Source organism: Synchiropus splendidus, chromosome 6 (genome assembly GCF_027744825.2).
Source record: "Synchiropus splendidus isolate RoL2022-P1 chromosome 6, RoL_Sspl_1.0, whole genome shotgun sequence".
Lineage (NCBI taxonomy): Eukaryota > Metazoa > Chordata > Actinopteri > Syngnathiformes > Callionymidae > Synchiropus > Synchiropus splendidus.
Window position 1 is genome coordinate 17,910,763 of NC_071339.1, and position 27,502 is coordinate 17,938,264.

At 51.2% G+C, this 27,502-nt stretch overlaps 2 protein-coding genes across 6 annotated transcripts; one reads left to right on the forward strand and one right to left on the reverse strand.

Annotated features, from left to right (window-relative positions):
- Nucleotides 1-79: 79 nt before the first annotated feature.
- Nucleotides 80-27,378, reverse strand: LOC128760249 (dedicator of cytokinesis protein 3-like). Of its 5 annotated transcripts, XM_053867459.1 has the most exons (55): nt 26,924-27,377; nt 18,829-18,912; nt 18,687-18,727; nt 17,733-17,788; nt 16,912-17,008; nt 16,585-16,733; nt 16,431-16,515; nt 15,613-15,654; nt 15,383-15,537; nt 14,581-14,662; nt 14,362-14,422; nt 14,135-14,282; nt 13,953-14,041; nt 13,758-13,883; nt 13,562-13,686; nt 13,247-13,409; nt 12,850-12,956; nt 12,570-12,738; nt 12,394-12,491; nt 12,191-12,274; nt 12,031-12,131; nt 11,872-11,953; nt 11,623-11,793; nt 11,204-11,353; nt 10,653-10,845; nt 10,456-10,583; nt 10,228-10,374; nt 9,598-9,696; nt 9,252-9,346; nt 9,112-9,187; nt 8,807-8,907; nt 8,674-8,732; nt 8,446-8,594; nt 8,027-8,112; nt 7,907-7,933; nt 7,387-7,482; nt 7,251-7,311; nt 7,075-7,168; nt 6,860-7,008; nt 6,714-6,800; nt 6,525-6,629; nt 6,160-6,301; nt 5,908-6,074; nt 5,742-5,828; nt 5,488-5,667; nt 5,289-5,372; nt 5,098-5,214; nt 4,934-5,031; nt 4,575-4,704; nt 3,142-3,223; nt 2,962-3,080; nt 2,695-2,782; nt 2,509-2,628; nt 2,050-2,135; nt 82-1,772 (listed from the first exon to the last, which is right to left on the reverse strand). In XM_053867459.1, the coding sequence occupies exons 1-55, from the start codon at nt 26,958-26,960 to the stop codon at nt 1,221-1,223; spliced, it is 6,306 nt and encodes a 2,101-aa protein (XP_053723434.1). In that variant the 5' UTR covers nt 26,961-27,377; the 3' UTR covers nt 82-1,220. The 5 variants fall into 5 exon arrangements, with proteins under 5 accessions (XP_053723433.1, XP_053723436.1, XP_053723434.1 ...); XM_053867458.1 differs by lacking the exon at nt 7,907-7,933 and having other exon boundaries at nt 80-1,772; nt 4,575-4,699; nt 4,884-5,031; nt 26,924-27,378; XM_053867460.1 differs by lacking the exon at nt 11,204-11,353 and having other exon boundaries at nt 4,575-4,699; nt 4,884-5,031; nt 26,924-27,378.
- On the forward strand, nt 3,820-4,381 carry LOC128760250 (DELTA-stichotoxin-Hmg2a-like). Its single transcript, XM_053867464.1, has 2 exons — nt 3,820-3,887; nt 3,955-4,381. The coding sequence occupies exons 1-2, from the start codon at nt 3,820-3,822 to the stop codon at nt 4,379-4,381; spliced, it is 495 nt and encodes a 164-aa protein (XP_053723439.1).
- Nucleotides 27,379-27,502: the final 124 nt, after the last annotated feature.

A 27,502-nucleotide genomic window follows, 5' to 3' on the forward strand; every position in this document is an offset into this window, starting at 1 on the left:
GCTGAGGCAGAAGGCACTGCAGCTGCAGGTGGCGACAGAGCCAGCAGGGGGAGAGTTTTCACAGTCAGTGCTGAAGCAGTGTGTGTTAAAGACCTCTGACCTTCAGCAGAGTCACTCACCTTCACACCCTCCTGCCAGGTCACATGACCAGGAGAACACACACTCACTCCCCTGGAGTGTGCATCACGATGTAGTAAAGTTTGTCTCCTGTCACACAGGCACACACACACTCACTATGTTTTTATGCTTTGTGGGGACATTTCATTGCCATAATCCTTTCCTCAACCTCTCACCCTAAACCGAACAATCCAAAACACATGGCTAAACTTAACCTAAACCGAACTTAAACCAAACCAAGTTATTTTGAAGTTTTAATCCTCAAATTGAGACTTAACCTCGTAGGGATTGGCAGAAGGCCCCCACAAAGAGGTGTGTTTCCAAGAGTTGGTCCCCACAGGTATAGCTGTACAGGTTCACACACACGCACTTCACGTTCTCTGTCTTCAGTGCGCCATCTTGTGTTCAGTTATGTTGTGGTTCTGCAGCCACGTCAGTGATAGAACGGACGCTGAGTTGTTTAATTTTTTTTTTAAAGTCCATTGGAGGACAAAACCAAAAAACACGACGACACAAAAACACAAAGCGCACGCTCTCCAAGACACAAACAAACTAAAGTGCCCCACAGTGTCTGTGACCACACACTCTTCTACACATAGACCACAAACATCTGATTTAGTCATTGACTTCTGTTATGTCGTAGAAAAATGACAAAATGTATTCGAACGTTTTGGGAGACAAGCACAAACGTTGTCAGTGAACATTATGACGTTTAAACTCAACCGTTCGGGTCAATGGTGGGGAGTGCTATGGTGGGCTTGTCAGCAGAAACACCTCAGACAAAACAAATGACATCTCAAAGACGGTAAACGAAAGTAGGGTCATGACCTTGTGTTAGTGCGGCTTCACAAACGCTACCCCATGTGGTCATAAAGTGTACTGCGGTCAGATGAAGGTTTTGCTGAGGGTTGTTTGTGGAAGTCACTGAGGTGACGCGAGCTGCAGTGTACTTCCACACCACATGAGGGTGTCGAGTCAGAACTGCCGCCAGTCTGAATCTGGAGCGCCAGTTTCCTGTCAGCGCCTGAACGCAGCATGACGTTTCTGCCGATGTCTCTCGTGTCACCCAATAGACTTCGGGGGGAGTAGGGGCTCCTTCATGTTCAGACCGGTCGATCCTCACTGACGCCGTGACTCCACGCGACCTTGGCCTGCTCCTCTTTGGAGGACAGGTTGATGGGCTGGGAGATCTTACGCGGACCTGTGCGAGGTCCAGTAGGGGGGGGCGTGTCCTCCTCCAGGATGCTCGCCTCCCTCGGGTGAGGTTTAGGAGGAAGGGCAGGCGGCTCATGGAGGTGGTAGAGGGGCAGGTGGGTGGGGATAAAGTGGTGGTAGTAGAGGTGACTCGTGAGGTGGTCCGGTGTCCCGCCCAGGATCAGACCTCCACCCGGCATGGCTGAGTGGCTGCGGCAAGTCTCTGGTGCAACTCCATCTTGAGCTTCAGGCTCGGAGAGGCTGACAGGCTGGTACGGCGAGTCCAGGTCTTCAAAGGCGTCTGCTCGGCCAGGAGGTGGGTCGGAGGAGGAGACGGGGCAGAAGTTGCTCTCGCTGAGGGATGAGACCCCCGAGCTGGCACTGCCCGATAGAGTGGAGCTACTGCCATCCAGGATGAAGGGAGGACTGGTGGGTGAGGCAGGTATAGGCTGCAGCGCCCCCTGCAGGGACACCAGAGACCAGTCAGCGCTCACCATTTCACTGCAGCGTCACCATCTTCATCATGTGCCAACAAAGTGAAATGAGAGAAGCAGTGAACAGGGAGAGGAAGAGGTTGAGGTGAGGAAGAGAGGGAGAGAAAGGAGTTGAGGAAGAGGAGGAGGCGAAGAAGTGGTAAGGAAGAGGCGGAGGTGAAGAGGATAAGGAGGTGAGGAACAGGAGAGGGAGAGGATGGTGAGGAGTGGGAGGAGGTGAGAAAGAGGTGAGGAGGAGGGGTACCTTTCTCAAGGAGCGCGCGGGGAGAGCTGGAGGGAGGTCGCTGACCTGGTGGTGGTAAGCATCAAAGTGCATCGACAGGTGTTGCCCTACAGGGGGAGACAGAGCAGGAGCGACTGAGAGAGGAGGTGTAGGAGGAGGAGGAGGAGGAGTAGAAGGGTCATGTGACAGGGGCGGTGAAGAGCAGTGTTGCAGCAGGACACTTCAGATTATCTATGGTCATGTCTCCTGAGGGGAACAGCAGGGGGCGCTGCAGTGTTTCAATCGGCTTCATAACAACAATGGACTGTGAAATAGTTGCAACAACCCCAGCTGGGCCACAACAGCTGGTCAGCGTGAATCTGGCAGAGGAACCTCAAACCACAATGTCACTGTTCGATGGACGAACTCACAGACTGTGGAGTTTACCGAGACCATTAGAATCATAAGGTTTCAGTCATGACATGAAGACAGCCATCGTACCGTGTGGAGGGTTCCGAGGGGGAACTGGAGGCGCAATGACGCTGCTAGCGTGGGACGACAGGAAGGGGAGGGCGTCTCTGGTGCCACTGTCCAGACTCCAACTGCTGGGTGTGGTCAGGACTGCGTAGGACGTTAAAGAAGAGGTCACGAACTGTGACGTGTCCAAAGAGGTCGCAGGCTCTGTACCTTTCTCGGCCACGGACAAGTTGGGGTCACTGCAGGGTTTGCAGGGTCCGACCACCTGGTGGAAGAGCGCCCTCTGCAGGTGACTCACCTACACAAGACGGACATGAGAGCAAAACCTTACCACAATGTTCTTCACAAACTCTTTGGCTACTTTTGTATATGGCTGATGTTGTTTAGAAAAACAAAGACTTCAGCGTCATTTGTCTTGACTATACGGGTGTGTTGACAACAACACAAGCCTTTGTCATTGTTCGAGGCAAAGAGTACCTGTGCGTTGTCCACAATGTTGGGGTACATGGCGCTGCTGGGCCGGTCTCTGTGGGGGGGCAGCAGCATCAGCATCTCTCTGTTGTGTCTGTATTTATCAGGCAGAGACGGAGAACCGACTGTGGAGACGACAGAAGTCAACACTCGTGGCACATAGAGAGCGTTCCTGTCATTGTTTACCTCGAATGGTTGACGGAGCCGAGTTGATCATCTGTGATGGAGCAGAGTGAGTGGAGCTCAGGCTGGAGGATGACGGGCTCGCCTGCACACACAGCACTTGACTCATGTAACCATTCTAGACTGGCATAAGGATTCTCCAGATGCTCGGACTGGTCATGGGGTGTCCTGAGTCGTCCTTTGAGTCACTATACCACTCACCTCGAGAGACATGGGAGTCTCATATGAGTCTCATATGAGTAGTGGTTAGATATTTTCAAACATCTTGATGCCATCGCATTACATTGTGGAACATTCAAACAAGGTTTCCAAGGATGGAACACCTCTTCATGACCTTGGACCCTCGTGGTTATCAGGGTCACATGAACAGGGAAAACTCAAAGACCACTGTTGGACAATCAAGAATTGACTTTCTTCTGATCAAATCGTCTTGTGAGTGGACTCGAGGTCCTCTCCGGATCAGCTGACATCATCACAAGCCTCAGTGGCCACCAGAGATAAGAGTCACCTGGTCAGGTGGTGCTGATAAACACACCTAATAAAAGCTGGTTCAGCAGCAGAGATTCAGACCGGACCTTCAGTCCAGCACCAGGTTGGTTTTCATTCACCTTGGATTTCATTTTCATGCTGCTTTCAGTCTGACACTATTGTTCTCTTCCTTCTCAGCTCCTCTTCCTCACAATGCCTCACAGGAACTGCTCCGTTGAGATCTGCAATAACTCTGGCGGCTACACGCTGGTCAACCCGCGGTGAGTCACAAGAGCACAAGTCAGGCGTGTCAAGCTCCGCCCCTGACGTCTTCACCTTCTTCCTCAGGGTCTTCATCGAGAGCGGCGGCTGCGACATCCCTCTGCCCTGCGTGGTGGGTCCGTACTCCAATGTCAGCGCGCTCTTCAACAAAACCACAGGCGCCGCAGCAGGCGCAGTCGGTGTCTTCACATACGACCTGCTCAACGCCGACCTGAACGATTACAGCCACGTGCTCGCCGTCATGTTCTCCGTCCCTTACGACAGGAACATCTACTCCAACTGGTTTGCCGTGGGCATGCTGGAACGTGGCAGCAGCTGCGACTACGCGCTCTATGACCTCATGTACAACGCCAGTGAGAGAAACTTCGTCAGGGCGAAGGCCGACGGCTCGTCCGTGTCCTTCCAGGGAGACTACATCATTGCCAGCGCCTCCATGTCGGACGCCGGGGAAGCCATCCTGCACGTGGAGCTCAACGACATCGGCATGTTTTAAACCCGCCAGTCACTGTTTACGCATGTGGCATGAAATTCTTTTAATGTGTTTAACTAAGAAAACTTGAAAACCGACTCACTTTGTGTTCACTGTCTTAAGCCGTCACACCTGCAGTGACATCACACCAGCCACTGCAATCCCTCCACCACATCCCAGCTGCATTAGCATGGCGGATAACAGCAGTCTGACTGACCTGCATGCGGTAGAAGTCGTCGCCGTGCTCCACCACCATCCCGTCAGCCAGGATCAGCAGGTTTCCTGCCTCGCTAAGGTGGTGAGAGGAGAGAGACGGGTTTCTCACTGGAGTCAGAATTGCAACTGGACTGGAGGAGGAAGAGATGTAAGGGAGGAAGAGGAGTGGACACAGAGTGGAAAAATGAAGTGGACAAGGAGGAAAAACAGGAAGAGTAGTTGAGAAGAGGGGAAAGAGGGGCGAGAGGAAGAGGAGTGGTTCAGTCCGACGTGTGAGGTGACGAGAAGAAGAAGAATGTGATGAATTCACTTGGTTGATGAAGATGAAGGTATGAGGGCGCCTGAGACCTTGACCCTGACCTGTGTCGGTGCATCAGCTTGAAGCTCTCAGGACTCATGTGAGACGGCAGGACTCCTCTATGAGCTGCAGAGGAGAGCTTGTCCAGTCCAGGCAGACCCTGCAGGGTCAGAGATCACATGGTCAGCACCAGGTTCTTGGCCAGCCAAGAGAACGTCTCACTCACATGGCAGAGGCTGCTCCTCATCATCTGGAATTGGTCGATCAGTTTCTTGTGTAGTGGGCGCATCTCCGGGTGGACCAGCTTTTCGTGGACCGCTAAGCCGACACCGAGGACATGGGCCTGCAGAGACCGCACCAAGAGGTCTTAGATCTACCGAACGGTCAACTGGGCTTACACGCAAACACCCGACTCACCTGCTCCTGCATCAAGTCCTTCAGCTGCGTGATCTTCTCCGTGTCCTCCGGGTGACTGATGATGTAGTCTTTGTCAAAGAATGCCTGCAGACACAGTCCAGAGTTCAGGTCAGACTCAGGGGAACGGGTCGCACACTGCAACGGTGCCACGTCACTGGTCACCATGGCCAGTGAGCACAGATGATGTCGGCCGTATCACCTCCTGGTATCTGGCGATGCCTCCGTTGACGGCGGCGTCGATGACCCCGTTGAGAGTCATGCTCAGCAGGTTGATGTTTCCGTGGTGCTGTTTGTGCTGGTACTGCCCAATCAGAGTTCGGAGCTCCTGGTTCTTGTTCTCTACTACGGAGACGGCGTTCTCCAGTGGACTCACCTCGACCTGAGAGCAACACCATGTCACAGTCCTCTCAGTATATGGTCATAATGTTTCGGATGTTCAGTCACATGACTCACCAGCTCTCGCTTCTCCACCTCGAACCAACGAGAGATCCCGGGCAGAGGATGCGTGAGGGTCAACGTGGTCCTCTCGATCCAGAGACTCTACAACAACAAACAGATCCGGTCCACAGGCCCAGACTTAGTCCACAGCGTCCACCCACTGAGAGCACATGTGCAGCACCTTGAACTCGTTGTCTCTGTCTTTTGGGCCCTTGTGGAACGGTCTGTCGTAGCGGAACCTACGAACATTATTGACCCGGTAGAAGCTCTTGATGCGGTCCGGAACTCTGTCCATTTGTAGGACGGTAATATTCTCAGGGACTGGAGTCACAGCGTAGATCTGAAGGTCTGAGATCCTGAGAGTCAAAGAACCACATGACAGAGAGAAGACGTGCTCCAGCAGAGACCCGGTCCCAAGGACAGTAAAGGATACACTGGGCATCACACTGCAGGATGGCCTCGTCCGGCTGGTTGGGGTGCTGCATGGTGATGGCCTGAGGGAATTCCCCCAGCATCCTCTGCTGGAAGGCCTCCAGCCGCTCGTAGTCATGACCACGACACACAAACTCTTTGTTCTGGTCCAGAGGAGACAAGACAGCTATGAAGGCCCACTCACAGGAACCTGGTCCACATCCACCCGGACTCCCACATCGAATCATGCTACCATGTAAATGACCTAGGCTCACTCGATCTAGATATGTGTAATGTTCTCCAGGGTTCTGATCTGCCCTCTGGACTGCACTTGATCCTGACAGTACCAGTCCATATGTAGGACCCCCACCCCATAGAGAAACTCACACGGAGGAAGAAGGGGAACTTTCTCCCATAGAAGCCGACACGGAAGAACTCTGGCTCCAGACGCTGCTGCTCCATGATGTTGTCGTAGTATGCTGCCTCCATTTTCTACACACACAGAGAAAGTTCCACTCTGAGTTACTCACAGGTACTGCAGGAGAGAATGTGGTCTGGTGAGGAGTATGGACTGACCCGGATCCAGCTGAGGCTCTGGTAGTCATAAAGGGACTCGTACTGGAAAGCCAGTTCTCTGCACAGAGGGATCCCGTACTCCCAGCACTGCCACAGAACACCAGAGGTGAGGTCCAGGACAGAGGTCAGAGTCCAGGAGAGCTCACCTTGCCCTTGTTGAAGTAGTGGATCACTTTGCGGCACAGTCCTTCCTTGCGGTGCCATTGGCTCTGCGCCGGGTGGTGCAGGAAGTCCTTGAGTGGTTGCTGGTCCCAGTGGAGCAGCTCCCAGTAGAGCAGCAGCGTGAAGGCCGCCTCTGTAGACCAGCAGCAGGTCATGTGACCACGGAGTGACTTGACCATTTTATAGTTGTGTGTGTTACCAGTGTAGTTGTCGGCCTGCAGGTGCATGTCGCACAACTTGTGAATATAGCGGATGTACATTTCTTCCTTGTTTATCTCAGACTTGTAGAAATTCTGGAGGACAACAGCAACAGAGTGGACAATGAGACAGACGCGCTCCTGATGAATGAAACACTAGTGACCTCCTCAGTCTTACAAGCAGGTTGACGGTGCAGCCAATCTTTTTGTTCTCCGTCTCGTCCCCTTTCATGCAATCCCTGCATCAGAAGAAGGAGAGTGAGTTTCTCCTTCATTCTCTGAGAAGATGGATGGTAGAAGCGACCAGGACTGACCTGTAGTCCAGCAGCCGCTCCATCAGCCGTGTCACCGAAGTCACAAAGGAGCTCCCTGTCTCCCTCCAGGTCTCCTGCTCGATCTTCTCCAGCAGACTTGAACAAACATCAGTGGTTTGAAATCAACCACAGACATACACTGACGATGTATCAAGCAACAGAAGAACCAGAGTCTTGAAGAACAGACATGTTAGTAGACCTTTTGCCCGGACCTGTATCTTGTTCTCTTCGTCATGTGACACCTGTGTGTGTGTTTGTGAATGGTAATACTGGTCAGAAACTGAACTCAACTATGTTGTTCCCTCCTCAGGTCTTCAATAAAAAAACAAAACTGGATAAGTAAAGTCAGAAGTTCCAGCCATGTTGGCAGAAGGTGTCTTCTCTAGAGAAGGTCCCCTCTCCCGAGAGAAGGGTCGATCTCAGGCTGTGGCTCTTGGACTTCTCAGCAGAAACATACGACTGACAGAGACAACACAACAACGGCGAGGGGAGCCCTGACTGACAGAGACCCGGGTCGTACCTGGGGTAGGGCCCGAACAGCTGGGTTCTGATTGGCAGCAGAAAGGAGGTTAGAGAGAGAGAGTGTTAGTGTCAGAGCAGCAGTGTTAGAGAGGAATGTCTTGGGGACCTAGACACTCACAGCAGGCTGAAGAGCTCCCTGTAGTTCTCGTCCCCTCGACCCTCCGACACCAGGCTGTCCAGTTTGTCAATGAGCTCTGCCTCCACCTGCAAAACCAGAACGCAGTCTTTCCCTCCTTAACTAGGGTCGTGTGTGTGTGTAACTGGTTAATCCTTACTTGTGGGGACCAGTTCTTGATAATTCCTTATGCCTTTGTGAGGAGCATTTACCTGGACACCACAATTCTAAGCCTCAAGTTGTGGATGAAGACTTCAAAATAACCATTATATTTAGGTTTAAGTTTGGTTAACAGTCCTGGTTAAGTTTAGCCTTTTGTTTTAGATGGTTAGGTTTATGGTGAGAGGCTGGGGAAAGGGTTATGGCAATGAGTGGTCCCCACAAGGATAGAGATACAAGTGTGTGTATGTGTGTGTGAGTACCTGTTTGAAGTTGCCATTCTTGCGTTGCTCCCAGTCCATCATGTCATGGAAGATGGGGATCATGATGTTCCTGACCTCCACTTGAGGAACTAGAGTGACGCCCAGGAAAGGGCCGATCATCCCAGGGATGAAATGGATCTTGTTCTCTCCTGGAGCACCAGATGAAGAAGAGTTAGAACGTGGAGATGATGGGACGCACAGTAGTGGAAGGAAGAACTTAATCCTCACCCAGGTGCTGCCACATGTTGAAGAGCTCGTAGGTCATCATCACTCTCATGTCTCCGTACCTGCAGGCACAGGAGGTCAGACTCTGATGACCCACAGGTGGAGAAAAGTCTTCCTCATCATCAACTTCACTCACTTGTCCAGAACTTTCTTCCTCTTGGCTGTACTCAGAGTCTCCAGCTGTAGACTTGGCTGGTTGATGTAGAGAACTGCCAGACTGAAGTAGGAGTTCCACACCTGAACACACGCACATGTCAAGACGGTGGTAAGAGTTTAAAAATCTGATTCAAGAAGAACAATCCACTTTCTTCCATTTATTCTCAAATGAAGCAGGAACCGAACCCACTATCTTCCTGCAGTGAGGCTCCATTGCGAGTTTAATAAAGTTTTATTTGAAAAGCAAACACTGGGGGTGACAGGCCTGCTGATCTAAATACCAACCTTGAAGTCAAAGTCAGCATCGGTGAAGTTCTTATGCAGGGCCCGGCACAGAAATTGGGTCGTGGTAAGGATGATGCTGCGACGGAAACTGGATGAGTCATCTGACACTGGTTTCCATGGTGATTCCACAAGCATCTCACCTGCTGGTCAGGAGTCTCATGATGTTCCAGTCTCGTGGGAAAATACTAAGTTTCATCAGACTCCTGAATACGCACAAGACCTTCAGCAGGAACTCCTGCAGGGGAGACACAGTTAGGACCAGAAGACCCAGGCCACGGGCAGTAGGTGAGGACCGCTCCGTGGAGGAGAGAGAAAGTTTAGGACCAGAGAAGACCCAGGTACGGGTGAGTTTGGGAGAAGAGGAGACACGAGTCAGTGTGGGGTGAGTCGGGGCCGTATTGCAAGCGGCTCCAGGGGAAGGGGGAGACCTGGGTCAGAGTGAGGAGTGTGGGACCAGAGAGGACCCGGGTCAGGGTGGGGAAGAACCTTCAGCTCGTCTTTGCTCTGGAAGCTCTCCATGAGGGTCTGGAAGTGGACCTCGTTCATCTGGCGCAGCAGCGACAGCAGACAGGACACGTATTCGCCCTGCAGAACGGATCGGACCATCAGCAACATGAGGCGTTCGGCAGACAATGACAAACTTCAAACAGACACACGACAACAAACAACTAGAGCAAACAGACCACACCATAAAACAATGAACATCAATGATGAAGAAGAAAAGAAAAAAGTGATGATAAAGATGAAGCTGGTGATGGAGATGATGAAATAAAAGATTAGTGGATTAAATAATGTATTCACAGAGACAAGTCAATGGAGGGACGGAATCTTGAAGGGAGGATAACTACAAGTCGTGCAGATGATGAATAGATGAACTGCATAGAGGAACAAACGAATGAAAGCTTGAACAAAAGAAACGGACGGACAGATATGTGGACGGACATATGAATGGGTGGACATAGGACTATATGGATGGATGACTGGGCGGACAGTTGAATGATCAGCACATGGATGAGGTGATGAGATGCACAGGCAGACAGATGAATGGAGAAAGGACGGACAGATGAGTAAACAGGCAGATGAAGGGGTGAGGCAGTAGTAGGGTTAGTTACTAACGGTGATCTCGGCGGTGCACTGTGGGCAGCGTTGACCTCTTACCGCCTCCTGGGACTGGCTCTTGCTCATGATGGACAGCAGTGTTTGCAGGAGGACGTCCAACAGTGACTCCACCATCATCTCCACCTCCTCCTGCACCGAAGAGTCCTACTCCACAAGACCAGCACAGTCGGAACCCACGCTCAGAACCCCAGGCTGTGCGTGTGTGTGTGTAAGTGAGTGTGTTACCAGGGAGCTGGTCTTGACGATGGAGAAAATGGAGCTCAGTATTCCAGAGCAGATGAGAAGCTCCTTCTGCTGCCTCAGATGGAGATGGATGTGGTGGAGCACCACAGGGAGCAGGATCCTGCGAGACTCTGAGGACAAACACACAGAAATACGCACACTTCAGCGTCGATTGTACACAATGTTGCCGTGCAGGTCACCTGAGAAGGAGAAGAGCCGGCTGTCCACGGTGCGAGCGATGGACTGCAGCTTGACCACATCCATGGACTGAGCCATGTGCGTGGTGGACGGCAGACTGCCAAGAGTCCCGCGCACAAACTCCGCCACCTCGTGGACGCTGAACATCTGCAGCAGCTCGTCGAAGATGGCCGGAAACGAATTGAGGAGGGCGGCCTGGTGACCAGGACACAGGTCAGAGTCTGTGTGTGGGCGTGTGTGTGGGCTCGTCTATCCTACTTTGTGGGACCAATTCTTGACAAAACACTATCCTTGTGAGGACCACATGACTTTGTGGGGACATTTGGCTGGAGCCCACGGGGTTAAACCACAATTTGAGGGTGAAGAGTTCAAAATAACTGGGTCCTGGTCAAGGTGAGCCATGTGTTTTGGATGGTTAGGTTAAAAGTGACAGGCTGAGGAAAGCGTTATGCCAATGAGAAACCTCACAAAGTCCCCACAAGGATGGAAATACAAACGTGTGTGTGCGCTAAAGATAGGGCCGTGAGGGTCGCTCGGGACATCTTCTACTCACTGACAAAGGAGACGACCTCGGAGCACTGCAGTTCCAGCCCTGAGTGCAGGTTAGCGGGGCACCACCAGGGGGCAGCATCTGGCTTGAGAGGGGTGCTATGAGGGCCACGGGCCCAGAAGGGGGGGTTTGGTTTGAGCAGGATTGTTGGGACTGTGTGAAGGGGGCACCCGGGGAAGGAACAAACGTGGAGGTGTGAGAGACGGTGGACAGAAGAGAGGAGGAGGAAGAGGAAGAAAAGGTGAAGAGAGTGATGATGAATGATGAGAGGAAGGAGGAGAGGAAGAGGTGAGGAAGGTAGAGCAGGTTCCAAATGTAGAGAAGCATCAGATTCCAGTGGCTACACACAAGCACGATGACATCATCATCAGTGAGCCGGGCTCTGGTTGAACTAGAAACTGGGGGATCAACACAAGGCCCACCTGAGTGAAGATGAGGGTCTCGGAGTTGCGACTATCCAGACTCAGGACGAAGCGGATGGACTGGAAGAGTTCCTGGATGCTGCAGCGGAACTGCTCTTCCTCCTGACCACCTGTGGCGCGTGAGTACAGGACCCGGGACTGGACAATGAACTTGAAGAGGTACTCTAGAGCCTGAGGAGGTCAGCAGGACAGGGGTGAGGGGTCAGGGTCCCTGATCCCAGACCTCACAGCCACAGGCGGCGCACTGACCCTCATGGCCTCCTGGATGTGGTCTTGCCGGACCACCTCAGCCGACCGGTCCATGTACCACTTCAGACACCGGATCAGCTCCCTGCAACACCACAGGGGGACGGGTTAAAGAGTGTCACGTGTGTGTGTGTGTGTCTGACAGTGTGTGTGTGCGGTCACTTGTAGGCCAGCGCTCCAGCGAAGTGCTTCTGGATGTACGTGTCCATCACTGGTCTGAAGTGGAAGTACTTGCTGTCCCTGAGCAGGTTGATGATGAAGACCTGACAAAGGTCAGAAACCGGTGAGTCTCAGACAAGTTACGTGGTGGTGTGAGTCTCACCAGCGACTGGAAGACCAGCGGGCCGTATTTGTCCGTGTTATCGTCCAGGATGGAAAAGAGCGTGTCAAGGATGTCCTGCAGGAACTGGAGGGTGAGCAAACAGAGTTCAGAAGAGTCTGCTGAGACATATCAGCTCAACAATGCATTCTCTTCCACTACAAACTCCAGCTCTGCAGCAGGAGGCGCCAGAGTCCACTTCTCACCTTAACAATCTCCTCTCCACTGACGTGGCGCAGGCGGCCCAGGATATCCATGACCCGGTCTGGGTGGGCCTTCCACTTGAGCAGAGCCAGCAGGTCCACTGCAGGACAGGACAGGTTTCAGTCAGTCAAGAATGAAGTTGACGTGGGTCACTGCTGAGTCTGGGTCAGGTCAGTACCATTCTGCGTGAGCTTGGTGGAGGACAGCTGGGTGCTGATCCAGAAGGTCTCCTTGCTGCTGCGCTGGAACACCAGACTGGATGGGAGACTCGGGCAGCTGCTGAAGTCGTCTCTGCTGCTGGGCAGACCCAGATATTGAGCCTGGTTGAAGGTGGTGGTCTCCTCACACTGAGGCGGGGAAGAGAAGGATCAGCCTGGGTCACTTTCATTTCACATGTTTGAGACCAACACCAAGCATTCGTAGGAGTTTGTCCTGGTCCTTCTCCCCTCCACACTCACCTTGTACACGTAGAGTTCATGAGTCTCGTCGGACAGTGTGGTACCGTCGTCTCTCATCAGAGGCGTGAAGGAGAAACCAAACAGCTTCTTCTCGCCACGGTCCTTCGCTAAAGTCAGACAGAAGTGAATTGGGAAAGTTGTGATCGTCCTCCAGTGTTGGAGCAGAGTGTCACTTCCGAACATACAAATGAAAGTCGTCCTTGTGAGTCGACACCTTTAGCAGCCCACCTCCACCCCAAACCCTCCTGAGTCATGGTCTGACTTGAGTACTGACACACTAGTCGGCGCAGAAACCCGTAAAAAGGCTTCCAGACCTGCTTCTGCACCATGACAAAGATGGCGCCCGCAATAAGGAGTTACTAGACTGGCACAGCAACCCAAACCCGCCGCTACTCACTGGAGCAGTGTCGGAACTCGAAGCGGAGGTGCGACCCCCTGAAGCGGTCAATGGGGATGGGCAGCTTGATGACTTCACCCCAGCGCGGAGTGTTGTTGTGGTAGAGGACGAAGGAGCGGTGCTCAGCCACGTGGGGTTCACCAGAGCCCAGACTGATGCAGTCCTGCGGATCGAACGAGACAGAGGTTCTGGGACAGGTTTGGAGGCTGGTCCAGCTGAAGCTTAGCAACCATGACGCCTGTGAGAATGGACTTTCATCTGACATGCCTGGTGCGGATGCTCCCAACTACCTGGAATTGAGCGCACGGATCTCACCTTGAGAATTTCCCCATCAGCGTAGAGCACGTAGACGGTGACCTCCACGTTTTTCTGGACACTCTTGCCCCCTCGTTCAAATTCCCCTCGCTCCAGTGTCAGGTAGAGATCGTTTCGCACGTCACCTGGAATCAGGACCACAGGAGAAGATGGCTGAGGCTGATCACCAAGGTGACCAGTGGACGACTGCACTCACCTGGCATGATGACATCAGGGAAGCCCAGCTTCCGAGTCATGGCGACGCACCGATTGAAAATGAGTGGGTTTTCTTTGCAGACCTGATCCATATCACCACGCAGCAGCTGCAGTGAGATGATCAGACCTGCAGGGGGTGCATAAAATTACAATGAGAGCGGCCCCCATACACAAACAGTAAAACACTCAAACACACCATAGCTGGTACTGGGGGCGGTGTACTTGGTGCTGGACTTGCGGATGATGTTCTCGTGGATCTGGTACCACTCGTTCTCATTGTTGCACCTGCCCAACACAAAACAGCCCCACGCAGCCCCCGCCCATTACACCTGAACTTGACACATCACCTATGTGTTTGTGTGTGCGAGAGGGACTCACGTGTAGACCTTCAGGACAAAGTCTTTCTCCTCCTTCAGCTCAGAGATAGTCTGCAGGACATCGCTCATGGCCAGCACAACGCAGCCATACGGTCGGCGGTACTGAACGTGAGGAGGACCCTTCTTACTGTCGTTGAGCAGCATCCGCCCTGGAGCACACAACAGTGCGTGAGTGTGTGTGGAGAGCGAGTGTGGGACATGGCAACCACAGAGTGGCGGAGCTGGTACCTGTCCGGATGACCTGGGCCACGATGTACAAGTCCCTCTTCATGTCCTTGTTGCTCAGATCCTGAGAAGAGAAAGACCTGATCACCCAGTCATCCTCAGACATCAGAGCTCCTCAAGACAGGTCACCTCGCCTGAGATCAACAGAGGATCTGCTCGCCCCAATTTGGCAGTAGTACACAAAAGCTGACAGCAATGTGCGTGTGTGTGTGTGTATGTTACCGTAAAGAGAGCACAGAGGCGGTCCACCCTCTCTGGGTTCTTGGGTCCTCCATTCTTGTTCAGCCTCACCATGAATTTCTCACTGCAACACAGAGGAGTCGTTCAGCTCGACCTCCACGTCTGAGTTTCAACCTCTAGCAGAAGCGTCTCAGTTCAGGTTTCCTCAGTGGATCTGAATTATGTGTCCACTGTCAGAGAACCTGGGTCCACTCAGAGAACAGCATCAGTGAGGAGTGAGAAGAGTCTGGAGTTGAGTCCTCTGGGCCTTACAGGGTCCAAAACAAAACTGGCTGGGCTTCATCACTGAACCTGCTGTGAACTTCATCAGTGTGAGCAGAGGGGGTGATCAGGGGTCCGGCCTCAGAAGAACCCCACTCAGTAGCACAGCGCTGAGTCAGCTGAGTCCAGGACAGCGACAAGGTCCAAAGTGATTTCTGTCAGAGAGGGCGCCGGAGAGCACGAGACTGACACAAATGAGATGAGGTCAGCTCTTTCCTGCTGCCAGTCGTTTACTCTCACTGATGCTCTCTCACACACACACACACACACACACACACACACCAACAAACTCACTTTTACCATCAACCTGCATCAACCTCATTATCTACATTAGCAATTCTGTAAATGTTTAGCATAGGAGTCGCTTCACTGATGTATTATTGAGGAGGGTGTGTGTGATCATTTTTTATTTACATCCGCTCAGTGTGGACACTTGTTCTCCAGCTCCGCAGAGAAAGCGCAGTTACGAACCGGGAGGAAGAAAAAGAGAGACAGATGTGCGCGAGTGTGTGTGTCTTCTGACCTGATGGTCTTTCCTTCCCGCAGGTCGTACAGAGAGAAGAAGATGTCAGTGTCTTCTCCAATGCTGTTGTAGGTGAAGCTCTTCAGGTTGACCAGCAGGTGGTGTGGTACTGGCACTCGCAGCGGCTCACCGTGGCGCTGGCGGCCATTTTCCCCCTAAAAGTACATACACTTGCCTACTTAGCTTTTGTGTGTGTGGGTGTGTGTGTTTGTGTGTGTGTGTGCACATACCGGCGTTGTGCTCTGCTGAACACTGTGTCGACTGGAGAGATGCTGCAGAGAGAAAAACTGGTTATGTTGTATCTTAGAGTGAATCGCATTATTGAGTTACCCACCCCCAAGATCATTTATTTTAACAGCCTAAACTTAGTCCGACTCCAGACTGGGACTAGAACATTTCTGCGTTGATTATGTCCTTGTGTTTACAATGCTTAAGTCTACAATATTATGGTGTCTACAACCTTCATTTGTGTACGACAATGTGTCTTTAATGTATACGATGTTTATAAGTCTACAATGTTTTTGCATCAACAATGTTTCTGTATCTAAGATGTTTCTGTGTCTACAACCTTCATCTGTGTACGATGTTCCTGTGTGAACAATGTGTCTTAAATGTCTATGATGTTCATGAGTCTACGATTTTTAAATGTCTAATGTTTCAGTGTCGACAATGTTTCTGTATCTACAAATATAGTTTGCATATAATGCTCCTGTGTCGACAATGTCTCTTCAATGTATACAATGCTGCTGCATCTAGACTGTTTATAAGTCTACAATGTTTTGGGTCTACAATGTTATATACAATGTCTATACAATGTTTCTGTGTCAGTCCGGTTGTTGTCAAGCCAACAGCAGCAGGACAGCCAATCAGCTCTTTTGCTCCTTGAGTCCACGGGCGACTGCTATAGACCCACAAGTCATCTTTACTACAACTGCTTCTTTAGTTCCAGGAGGAAGACAATCCAGTGGAAGTAGACCAATACCAGGACCCAGGATTGAGGACCACTCTCTCAAGAATTCGTTCATGTCACCAGCACAGACAGTCTCACCATCTTGTAGAGGTCGGAGACGCTAATCTGGTCTTCGTCCACCATCTCAAACTCCTTTCTCGGAACCAGGTCCAGACCCAGGTGTCTGCAGGAGAACACATGAGTAATGCTTTAGTGCCACTCTTGTATATGTTCTGTGCATGCGTGTACTGACTCGTTTCCCCAGTCCAGTCGGACTGTCACGTGTCTCTTGACGTCCCGGTTCTGGTCATGGGTCAGGTGACCTGACAGCAGCTGCCTCCTGAGGTCCATCAGCTCCAGCATGACGTGTCGGACCTTGTAGAACAGCTCCACCTTGTGTTTCTGGAGAGAAGAGACGGGTCAGCTCTTGCTGATGGTTCTGAACCTCGCGCTTGTTCCGGCACTCCGGCAGGTGTTTCACCACTGACACAGCGAGTGACTGCAGGGTAACCAGGAGCAGCCCAACCAAATTGCAGGTGCAGGGACGTTGGGGTGAAGGGAACCAGGAAGTGATCCTCACCACATAGAGCTGCTTCCATAGTGAGGCCCACTCCTGCAGCGTGCATGTCACCTCCGTGACAATGGGGTCCTCTAGAGGAGCTGCGGTCTCCTTGGGTCTGAGGACACAAACACAACCCTGAACAAGACGCTCAAACAAGACTCACCATTTCCCTATTATTGATGATGACAATCAGGATGAGGATGAGGAAGAGCGATAAAGAACTGGATGAGAAACAGTGAGAAAGAGGAGTAAGGAGTTGAGTGAGGAAAAGGGTGAGGCTAGATAGCACAAGACTCGAGTAGAGAGCAGGGTAAACAACCGTGAGGTTTGTGGAAACAGCAGCATTTCTGTGTTTGTGTGTGTGTTATCTGACAGCTGAGCCAGACGAGACGAGTCACTGTTCATCAACAGTGGTCTGGAGCAAGCTGGGACCATGTGACCATGTGACCCACTCCGCAGGTTAAAGGTTCACCGCCGCGACATTTAGTTGCGACAAACGCTGCTGGCACATCAAACACGAGGCGACACAAAGGTCATGAAGGGAAGCGGCGAGGCGCTGGGATTCAGTGTGAGTTCATCTCAAAGTCATCCACCTCTCCAGCATACTCATCGTCACACAGATCTCACACCGATGGGCAAATCTCTTCCTCATGCTCTTCCTTGCCCTTTTCTCTTCACCCGCTTTCTCGCTCTCTTCGAAGTTAATCTCATTGTTGACTTCTCTGCTTGTGCTGTGATAGCATGCTTAGTGCCAAGCAAACTCATTTTACATTCAGCGTCTAGAGAAACCAGAGGACAACTGCGACCAGGTGCAATTGGAGCAGCGTGAACAAACGTACCCAGGGTTGGAGACTATGGCCTTCTTCAGGTGGACGTAGCTCGCCGGGAAGACTCCCTGCAGGTGGAAGAGATATATGGTCACCTGAGTGATGCAATGAACAACACACCAAGACGTGGATCCTCTCTTTTGTGTGCTACAGTGTGGGTGGCCCACTCTGGACAGAGGGTTCAGAACCACACCACCACTCGTGGGCCATCCAGCACTGGTCCAGTTTGACCATTGAACTTGAGTCTCTTTGGAAGAGTCAGAGAGACGACCAGAGCTGAAGCAATGAGTCAGTGTCGAAGCCGAGTCAGAGCGCAGTGACGAGCCCCCGCTTCAGAGTGGAGAGACAAATATCAGACGTTCAATAATTCAGCAGCTGCAGCTCCTCTGTACGACTCTCAGTCTGAAAGCACTCGAGCTGCGGAGCTGAGTCCATCAGGACTCTGATGCGAGACGCCAAGTCTCCCAACGTGGCATCGCTTTTTTCTGACGTCGTGAATTATTCATGGCAGTCTTTATCTTCCACCTTCAGTCCATCTGTTCTGGAGGCTGCATAAGGCTCTGGTTGACCCAGAAGCTCTGCTAAGCTTCCCATCCTCTCCACAACTAGACACATGGATGAGATTACAAGAACTCTTCACCAACACCAACTCCCTCTGACCTCGCCAGGTCAGGTGCCTAGAAGTGAGGACACGAGGACTCATCCAGACCTCTGAAGCAGAAGAGTTTTTGTTTGTCGCGGCACTGAACCACACCCCCTCCGGACTTAAATGTGGACTAAAAGCTTCAGCAGAACAAGAAGACCGGAAGTGGTCCAACACAAAAGACTCAAAAGCTCAAGAGTCAATTTGGCTTCTGGTCACGACTGCCGGGACCATAAAAGTGGAGATGGAGTCGTGACTGAGGAGGCGTCGACAGTGAGAGTGCAACACAACTTGATCTGTGAGTGTGTGGGCCAGGGTCGGACCTTGGCGTTTGGCCTCCTGGTGGAGAATCCTCGGAACCATCCTGCAAAGACAAACATGGGTGGCATCATTACCATCATGGTTGTGAATTACTCTACTGTGATGTGTCCTGACCGCCTCAGATCAGTCTGTCACACGACTCACCTTCACACTTCTCCAGGATCTGGACAGTTTCGCCGACCTCCAGAGACAAGCCCTGACTGACGGAGGTGCGTACGCTGCAGATGACTGCGGAGACAAGAGAGTGAGTGTCAGAGTCCGGACAGGAAGTAGAGTGAGAGTGGGGGTTCTGGTCCTGAAGCAGAGACAAGACTCGCACCTTAATAGCAGACTGCAATCTCATCACAGCGATGAGCCAGCTGCAGACATTTAAGGGAGCTGCATTATTCATCAGCCATCAGACTCTATCCACCACAACAAGACCACCAACATCCCAGCCAACCCTCCTGACACTGAACCTGGATCACACCATGTGACCAACCTGTCTGTCACCAGACCTGAGGAAGGACGGTGACAAAACGTTTCTGCAGCAACTCAACATTAGATGACCACAGTCCTGCATCTATCATTCATCAGTCGAGTGAACTTCTGTGTGTCTCCCTGTGTGCATGTGTGAGTGTGTGTATATTTCTGTCTGTCGTGTGTTTCTCCATGTGTGTGTCTGTTGCTGTGAGTGCATCTTTCTGAGAGCATGTGTGTTACACTCTGATGTGTCTGTTACAGCGTATGTGTGTCTGTGTGAAAGTGGGTATGCATTTCTGTGAGTGTGTGCGTATGTTTGCACGTGTGTGTCAGCAGGACATGTGATGTCACTTCCTGTCCCGGGTGGCTCAGATGTCTCTGATCCACTCCTCTCCTCTCATGCAGAAACTCAAGCCCGCAGGCCCAGAAAGCCTCATCATCCTCATCATCTTCGTCCTCAGCAGATGTTCCGGGTCTGATGCGATGTGAAGCTGCGTGCCAACACAGTCATGTGACACACCGGAGAGCCACACACGCCGGCAGGCATGGAGTTCTGAGGAAGTGTTGTGGAGCAGGGGATGTTCAGGTCAGAACGTCGGGGGTCCACAACAGCCATGAGGTTGACACATACATGCAGACAGAGCCAGGTCTTCCTCTGGTGCAGGTGGCCCACATGGTGCTGCTAGCTCATCGATGAATGAATGAAACAGAGATGCTGCTGCTGATGATGATGAACGAGTGAGCATCAGATGTACATCTGAGTCATGAAGGAACTTCCAGGAGAGAAGTGATGAGCTAATGAGGTTTCTTCCCCCCAGGGTGAGAGGGTTGGGGGGCGGGGGGGCGTCTTGTTTCGCCACATAACTCATGCTTTCAAGAGCAGATCCAGAATTGACTGACAAATCTTTTAATGAGCTCAAATTCAGTCCAGAGTCCATCACGAAAGAGCGGAAGAGAGTGAGGAGGGATGGAGATATGGATCAGGAGATACACAACAGATGATGGATGGATGATGAGACATGGATGAAAGGATGAGGGCTGGAAGGATGGAAGAAGGTGAGGGGATGACGATGGTCAGCTGAAGATGACTGAAGGCTGGAACTGCAGTTTAGAGCTTAAGAGGGTTAGAGTTAGGTTTAGGTGACTGAGCGTTCACCTGACCAGTGTCCTTGAGAGCAAGAACAAATGCCGAAACATGATGATGTCAGAGCATGCCGCTGAACTGTCATCACTTGTACAGCACGACTCTGTTGTGATTCACTGCCAATATGTGGCCGTCGCGACCCACAGCAGAGTCGCCATTTTTAACCTCACCCCCACTGAGATCAGCCTGTCGCCCCCTGCTGGTCCTCACGCTCCTGTCTGGCAGCGCCCATAGGTGTGAACAGGAAGTGACAACAGCCATCACACCCAAAGGTCACCCAACAACAGGAGGAGTCAGAACATCCACCAGCGGAGCCAGAACTTTGCGATCTGCTCCTTCAGCGAGGCTCAGCTTGTGGCGATGATTTTGATCATTTATCTTCATCATCTGACCATCACCCAGCCATCAATCATCCGTCCGAATTCTATATCATTGGCATATTGTTCATTCGTTCATCTGACTCAGTATGATAAACAAGTCAACCAGCAGGGTCCTAGTGCAAATCCAATCCAAGTCTGAGGTCAGATTAGTCAGCGGGAGGTAACCAGAGGTTCACAAACATTCAGGTGACATCATCTTGAGAGATGACGTCCATGATGACGGCGTGATGGAGGAGTGATGGAAGTGTGATGAAGGTGTGATGGAGGAGTGATGGGGCAGAAAGAAGTCCTAGTTAATCCATGTTTATCTTTTCTTCAACACAGAGACATTAGGGCTTGATGGGTGGAGATGGGTGGTCAACCTCACAGGTCAGGACACACAAGACAAAACACTATTAAAGGACAAAAAGTGGATCACCTGAGGAGGGAGACCAGGGTCTAATCTAGCAGCAGAAGAGGCGTTTTGTCATCCGATCAGAGGGACCAATGAGTCATCAGACAACTGTGTCGATCTACACCTTTGCTAGTCGTTGTTTCCTAATGCAAAGTTGTTTTGAGTCTTCTGATGTTGTGGTGAGCCATTCCAGACCCATAGACAATCTGCTCATTGATGCGTCTGACAAGCCAGAAGAGGGCGATATGACCATCACTTTGTCCTCAGACAAAAAAACAGGGATTAGCTGGGATTAATGTGGATTAGCGTGCAGACATTCTGATGGACAGAATCGCAAAAAGCACAAACCACCACATGGATGTTAGTAGCGGGGGGCGCAGTTCAGCTCGGCCCTCTGGATGTGAAGACGACAAACACATGAGACCACTTCAGTAGACAACAAGATGATGAAGAGGAGTAGGAGGAGCAGGAGGGAACGATAGAGGCTGTCGACCCCCCGAGGCCTCCAACTTAATCAGATCAACTTAGTGACCTGGATAAACTCGAGCACACTCGAGCGAGCGCCGTTAGAGTGTTAAAGTGTGACTGTGACTGTGTGTTTGTGCACTCTGTAAGGGTATATATGTGTGCGTGTACGCCTTCATACTGTACGTGTGTGCGCGTGTGTGTGTGTGAACGTAATTCAGGAATAATTTCTTGGACAACTGTCTTGCTCGTGAGCTGTGGCAGCAGATGGGTGTTGTCAGTGAGGCCTCATGCATTCACAACGATCTGGTTCCATTTCGCCTGGTGATGAAGCCACAGACCTCAGGAGTGTGGTGGACCGCAGGACTTCCCCATACAGACTCTCACAGACCCAGAGTGATGGAAGAGAGATTGAGGCGTGATGACGGCGTACTGGAGGAGTGATTGAATGATGTAGGAGTGATGTAGGACAGATGAAGGTGTGATGGAGGAGTGATGGAGGTGCGATGAAGGTGTGATGGAGGAGTGATGAAGGTGTGATGGAGGAGTGATGGAGGTGCGATGAAGGTGTGATGGAGGAGTGATGAAGGTGTGATGGAGGAGTGATGGAGGAGCGATGAAGGTGTGATTGAGGAGTGATGGTGTGATGGAGGAGTGATGAAGGTGTGATGGAGGAGTGATAGAGGGTGATGGAGGAGGGATGAAGGTGTGATGGAGTGATGGAGGAGAGATGAAGGTGTGATGGAGGAGTGATGGAGAACCGATGAAGGTGTGATGGAGGAGTGATCAAGGTTTGATGGAGGTGTGATGGAGGAGTGATGGAGGAGAGATGAAGGTGTGATGGAGGAGTGATGGAGGAGAGATGAAGGTGTGATGGAGTGATGGAGGAGAGATGAAATGTGATGGAGGAAGGTGTGATGGAGGAGTGATGGAGGAGCAATGAAGGTGTGATGAAGGTGTGATGGAGGAGTGATTGAGTGATGGAGGAAAGATGAAGGTGCGATGGAGGAGTGATGGAGAAGAGATGGAAGACTGATGGAGGAGTGATGAAGGTTTGATGGAGGAGTGATGGTGTAGTGATGAAGAAGAGATGAAGGACTGATGGAGGAAAGATGAAGGTGTGATGGAGGAGTGATGGTGTAGTGATGGAGGAGAGATGGCAGATGGATGAGATCTAATGGAGGAGTGATGGTGTAGTGATGGAGGAGAGATGGCAGATGGATGAGATCTAATGGAGGAGTGATGGTGTAGTGATGGAGGAGAGGTGGCAGAGGGATGAGATCTAATGGAGGAGTGATGGTGTAGTGATGAAGGAGAGATGGCAGAGGGATGAGATCTAATGGAGGAGTGATGGTGTAGTGATGGAGGAGAGGTGGCAGAGGGATGAGATCTAATGGAGGAGTGATGGTGTAGTGATGAAGGAGAGATGGCAGAGGGATGAGATCTAATGGAGGAGTGATGGTGTAGTGATGGAGGACAGATGGCAGATGGATGAGATCTAATGGAGGAGTGATGGGAGCTAAACAGCCTCTGTCATCTGTAAGGAGGAAGAAGGGTGCATCACGGCACAGTGAATACTGACAGCTCCCACTCAGACCTCCTCACTGCAGTCCAGGGGGCGCTACAGCTCCTCCTACTGCTGGTGTCATGAGCTGCTAGTACATGGAGGCATGAAGTGCGTATGTGCGTGCATGTTTGTTGGTATGCGTGTGTCAGTGTGCGTGCGGTGTACACTATCCATCATAGCTGCACAGATGCAACACCAGCTCCCCTCCCCCTGGACGCCCGCGCACACACTCAGATGAGATCAACAATGTGGGACAGATCACCCAGATGTTTGTTGCTACATCCCAATGTGTGTGAGAGTGTGTGTGTGTGTGTGTGTGTCCCGTACAGCACTCTACAGTTTGTTCATTCATGCATACTTAAATGTGTGTATAAGTGCTTGAGTGAAAATGTAATTGCTAATGTTCAGAGGTTTCTATGGTGTGTGTCTGTGTGAGTGTGTTTGTGTATCGACATTAACAGTGCTCCAGTCCAGATGGCCTAGCTCGTGTTCCTGCTCAGAAAGTGGAGCACTGGGCTAAGCCTCCATTATAGTGGCTTAAAACACACCAATCACCCACCAGGCTCTGTGTGTGTGTCTGTGTGTGTGTGTGTGTGTGTGTGTGTCAGCGCAGTGGAAGTGCTCCGCTCCTGTCAGGTCAGCTCAGTAAAGAGGAAGTGAAGATGAAACATTCATGAGAGAAACCAAGTTCATCAGAGCTATCCACACTTTTGTGTCATGGTGGCCACGGTTATCAACAATAACAACAAGTCCATATGTTGGTCAATGACTGTCAAAAACCCAGGTCACATGACCTGAGGCAACACTGAGCATGTGCAGAAAGATGATAACAGGAAGTGAATCTTTGCTGACAGTGTGGAACGCTCTGCTCGTGTTGAGTGATGATGATGATGATAAATTTGATGATGATGGTGATGACTGAGATGAAGATAGAGAAGATGACAATGTTGTCAATGGCGAAGCTGAGGGAGAAGGAGAAGGAGAAGATGGTGATGGTCTCATTCTGGATGTCAAAAATGTGCAAAGCCCACTGCTGCCCTCCCTCTCCCGTGACTTCACCAACACCAAGACGAGAGCTCTGCAGTAAATCATGTCGAGTCAGAAATCTGGATTAGATTTCACTCTCATGTGGTGTCGGCGGTCAAACCGTCAACCTCGGATTAGCCGACAAGCTTTGAAGATCATGAGCTGATGTGCAGCCGCAGTGCCGCCTCGTGCTGCCACCAGGTCACTCCTCAGAAGGAATTAGCAGATTAGACGCCTCATCTAAACAGGGGGCAGTTGAACCAGCAACCTCTGTAGTGAATGACTGGCCGCCAACATTAGGAGTAGCGGCGTCTCGTGATGACATCATCACTCCACTGAAGGGAGTTGGAAACGTTTCAGTCATAGATGAAAAGATTATGGAAGAATGAGGTCGTGAGAGTTGCTGGACTACAGTGGCGGGATGGACCACTCGGGCAAAGTCATGGCTGGAAGACCACGTTGTTAATCTGAGCGTGTTAGAAGTGTCTGCTGCAGTGGTGGATTAGCAGATTAAACTCATGAATGTTTGGGGAGAAGTAGAAGGCAACTTACACTGCACTCAAACTCGGATCGAGGTAACGCCTGAGAGTGGCTCTGGTGCTGATCCTGACGTGAACTCAACCAGAACCAGTGGTGTCGGTGTCAGGACCAATCCGACCTGGAGGCACTACAGTGCTGGTCAGCCCAGCACGTGAACCTCTGAAGGACTGGCTGAGCTTGTGAGGAAGCAGACAGACCAGTTGGAAGATGTGGGGCATCCCTGGTTCCAGGCAGTTGGTGGCTCAGACAACACACACCTCATGCAACTGGGGGGAAATGACTCGCAGCCTGTGGTCCAGTGGTTGCTTGTGTGCGTGTGCACGTGTGTGATGGTTTCGGGCTAAAAACGATCAGAATGATGAAAAACAGAATTTTGACTCACACATGGAGGGGGTGACACCTACAGGGTCAGAGGACGTCAAGCTTCAGGGCGAGTGTTCATGGTGGGGAGGATGCACAAACACTCATCTTCCTCTTCCTGCACCCCTCTGTCCCCCGGTTGAACTTCACTCAGTGCACTTGTTCATGAGTGAAGCCCGTCGTCATGGCGACTGACCCAGCATCACCATAACAACATCAGAACCTGCTCTGGAACTCTGAGACTCTGGACCACGGAAACCAGAACCGGCTGTACTTGTGCTGAATTCATGTGGATGTGGAGACCTGAAATATTTGGCAGATCCATCAGCACTGGAGGTGTCGACTGGACCAGAAGAAGTGGTCAAGGGAACTTCCTGTGAGTCAGCTCAGTCACGGAGAGGAGACTCAGGAAAGAGCGTCCCCACAGTTAGTCGAGGTCTGACAGACAGGAGAAGAACCTGCAGCCCTGTCAACACACAAGTGTGTGTGTGTGTGTGTCCGTGTGTGTCAAAGCTCCATTGATTCTCTTCAATGGTTGTTTTCACTGCAGAGACTCAGCAGTGGGACGCCTCTGTCAGTGTGTTTGTATGCACAGTCATGTCTGGCACAGACACACAAACACACAAGCCAAACTGCAGACACACAAACTTCAGCTCCTGACAAAGAAGTTCAATAAAAATCAAACTGAATTTAGCAAAAGGCATCATGACGGTCATAAAAGCACGTTAAGTGTCCAGAAAAAATTCAAAGTTGTGGTTCTTGTTTCATCAGACGCCTTGTTTCAGAGTCTTCAGCTAGAAACTGTTAAAAAAAGACGCTAATGTTAACTTGCGTGATTATGTGCTTACAACAACACAAACTCCATGAAGAACTCTGACACATTCGAGCAATTTCCGACAGCAAAGTACATGGTAAACAGAATGTCGTCCTGGCTGCTAACACACAAGTCCGCAATATTTTATAGTCATGTGATCACATAGAGAAACGACTCACACCACTGACTTGACTGCATGAACACAACATGAGAGCTCATTCAGACCACTTCCTGTATAGACCAGCTCATGTCCTACATGGAAACATCTGACACTGGCCCAACTCATCCTCTGATGAAGGTAAGGAAGATGATCAGGAGATGATGATGATGATGATGATGATGGAGGTTATGATAAGGATGAGGATGATATCTGCAATGCTAGTGATGATGATGATGATGTGATGATGAAGGCTAGAAAAATGTGGAAGAGATGATGTAGAAGATGATGATGAAGGTTATGATGAAGATATCTGCAATGCTAGTGATGATGATGATGATGATGATCATGATGATGATGATAATGATGATGATGTATGCCTTCAGCATCATCATCATCATTATCATCAGTAGACCACCCGATCAACCACCTTGTCAACTTCAATGGTTGAAGATGAGGAAGATGAGGAGGAGATGTGGTCTTCTGATGATGATGATGATGGCGAATGACCATCATCAGGAGACCATGTCATCAACCGTCTCGCCATCTGATGGTGTGAGGTTGAAGATGATGATGACAATGATGATGATGATAAAGGTGTACACCATCATCAGCGGACCACCCAGTCTTATCAACTTCAGATGATGAAGACGATGGTGATGATGATGATGGCGGTGGTCAAACACCACGTCAACTTCCGATGACAAAGGTGATAATGATGATGGTGATGATGAAGGTACGCTCCATCATCAGTGGACCACCTCAGACTCCCACAGATGGTCCACACAGCAGGTCACTCCTGTTGTCCCCATGGTCAAACACACGCCTGCTGTAGATCACTTTCGCCTCTCAGGGAAGATCTCGACTTGAACAGACCACTTCACTGTTCAGCTGCTCTTAATGTCCAAGTTCGGTTCGGTCGATACTCACCCACTCCGATCTTCTCCTCCTCGGTCGCCGTCCACATCGTGTCAGAGTCCTCCTGGAGTCCACCTCATGTGGTCCTGGTCCGGAGGAGGGAAGGTGACGGACAGAACAAGTCCGCTGATGCAGAAGAGGCTCTCTGGACCAGAGCGGCTCTCACATCCCGGCCGATTCCCAGAAGACCGACCGTGAAAGCGATCCAGCGCGATCAATGCGAGAGTCACGTCCCACCGTCACGTCCGCGAACATGATCCCGGAGCAAAAGATGCAGCCGCTGGTTCCGAGGGTCGCAGCCGTGGCTCAAACTTGTGAGACCGCGAGAATAAACGCGACCGTCCCAGTCCGTCAGCGCCAGAGGAGGAGGGGGGGAGGGGTTGCGCCGAGTGGGGATCAGAGTGACAGAGGTCCCGCCCTGGTGCCGGTCCGGTTGCTCGGCGGTAAACCAGTTGCGGGTGTGCGCGCGTGCCTATGAGAGTTACACTGGAGCGTTTATCACTGTTGCGGTGCGCGCAGCTTGGACCAATGGCGTGTGTTGTCGCCATCGTGCGGCCTTGAGTTTGAATTACAGTCGGAGTTTGAACCACT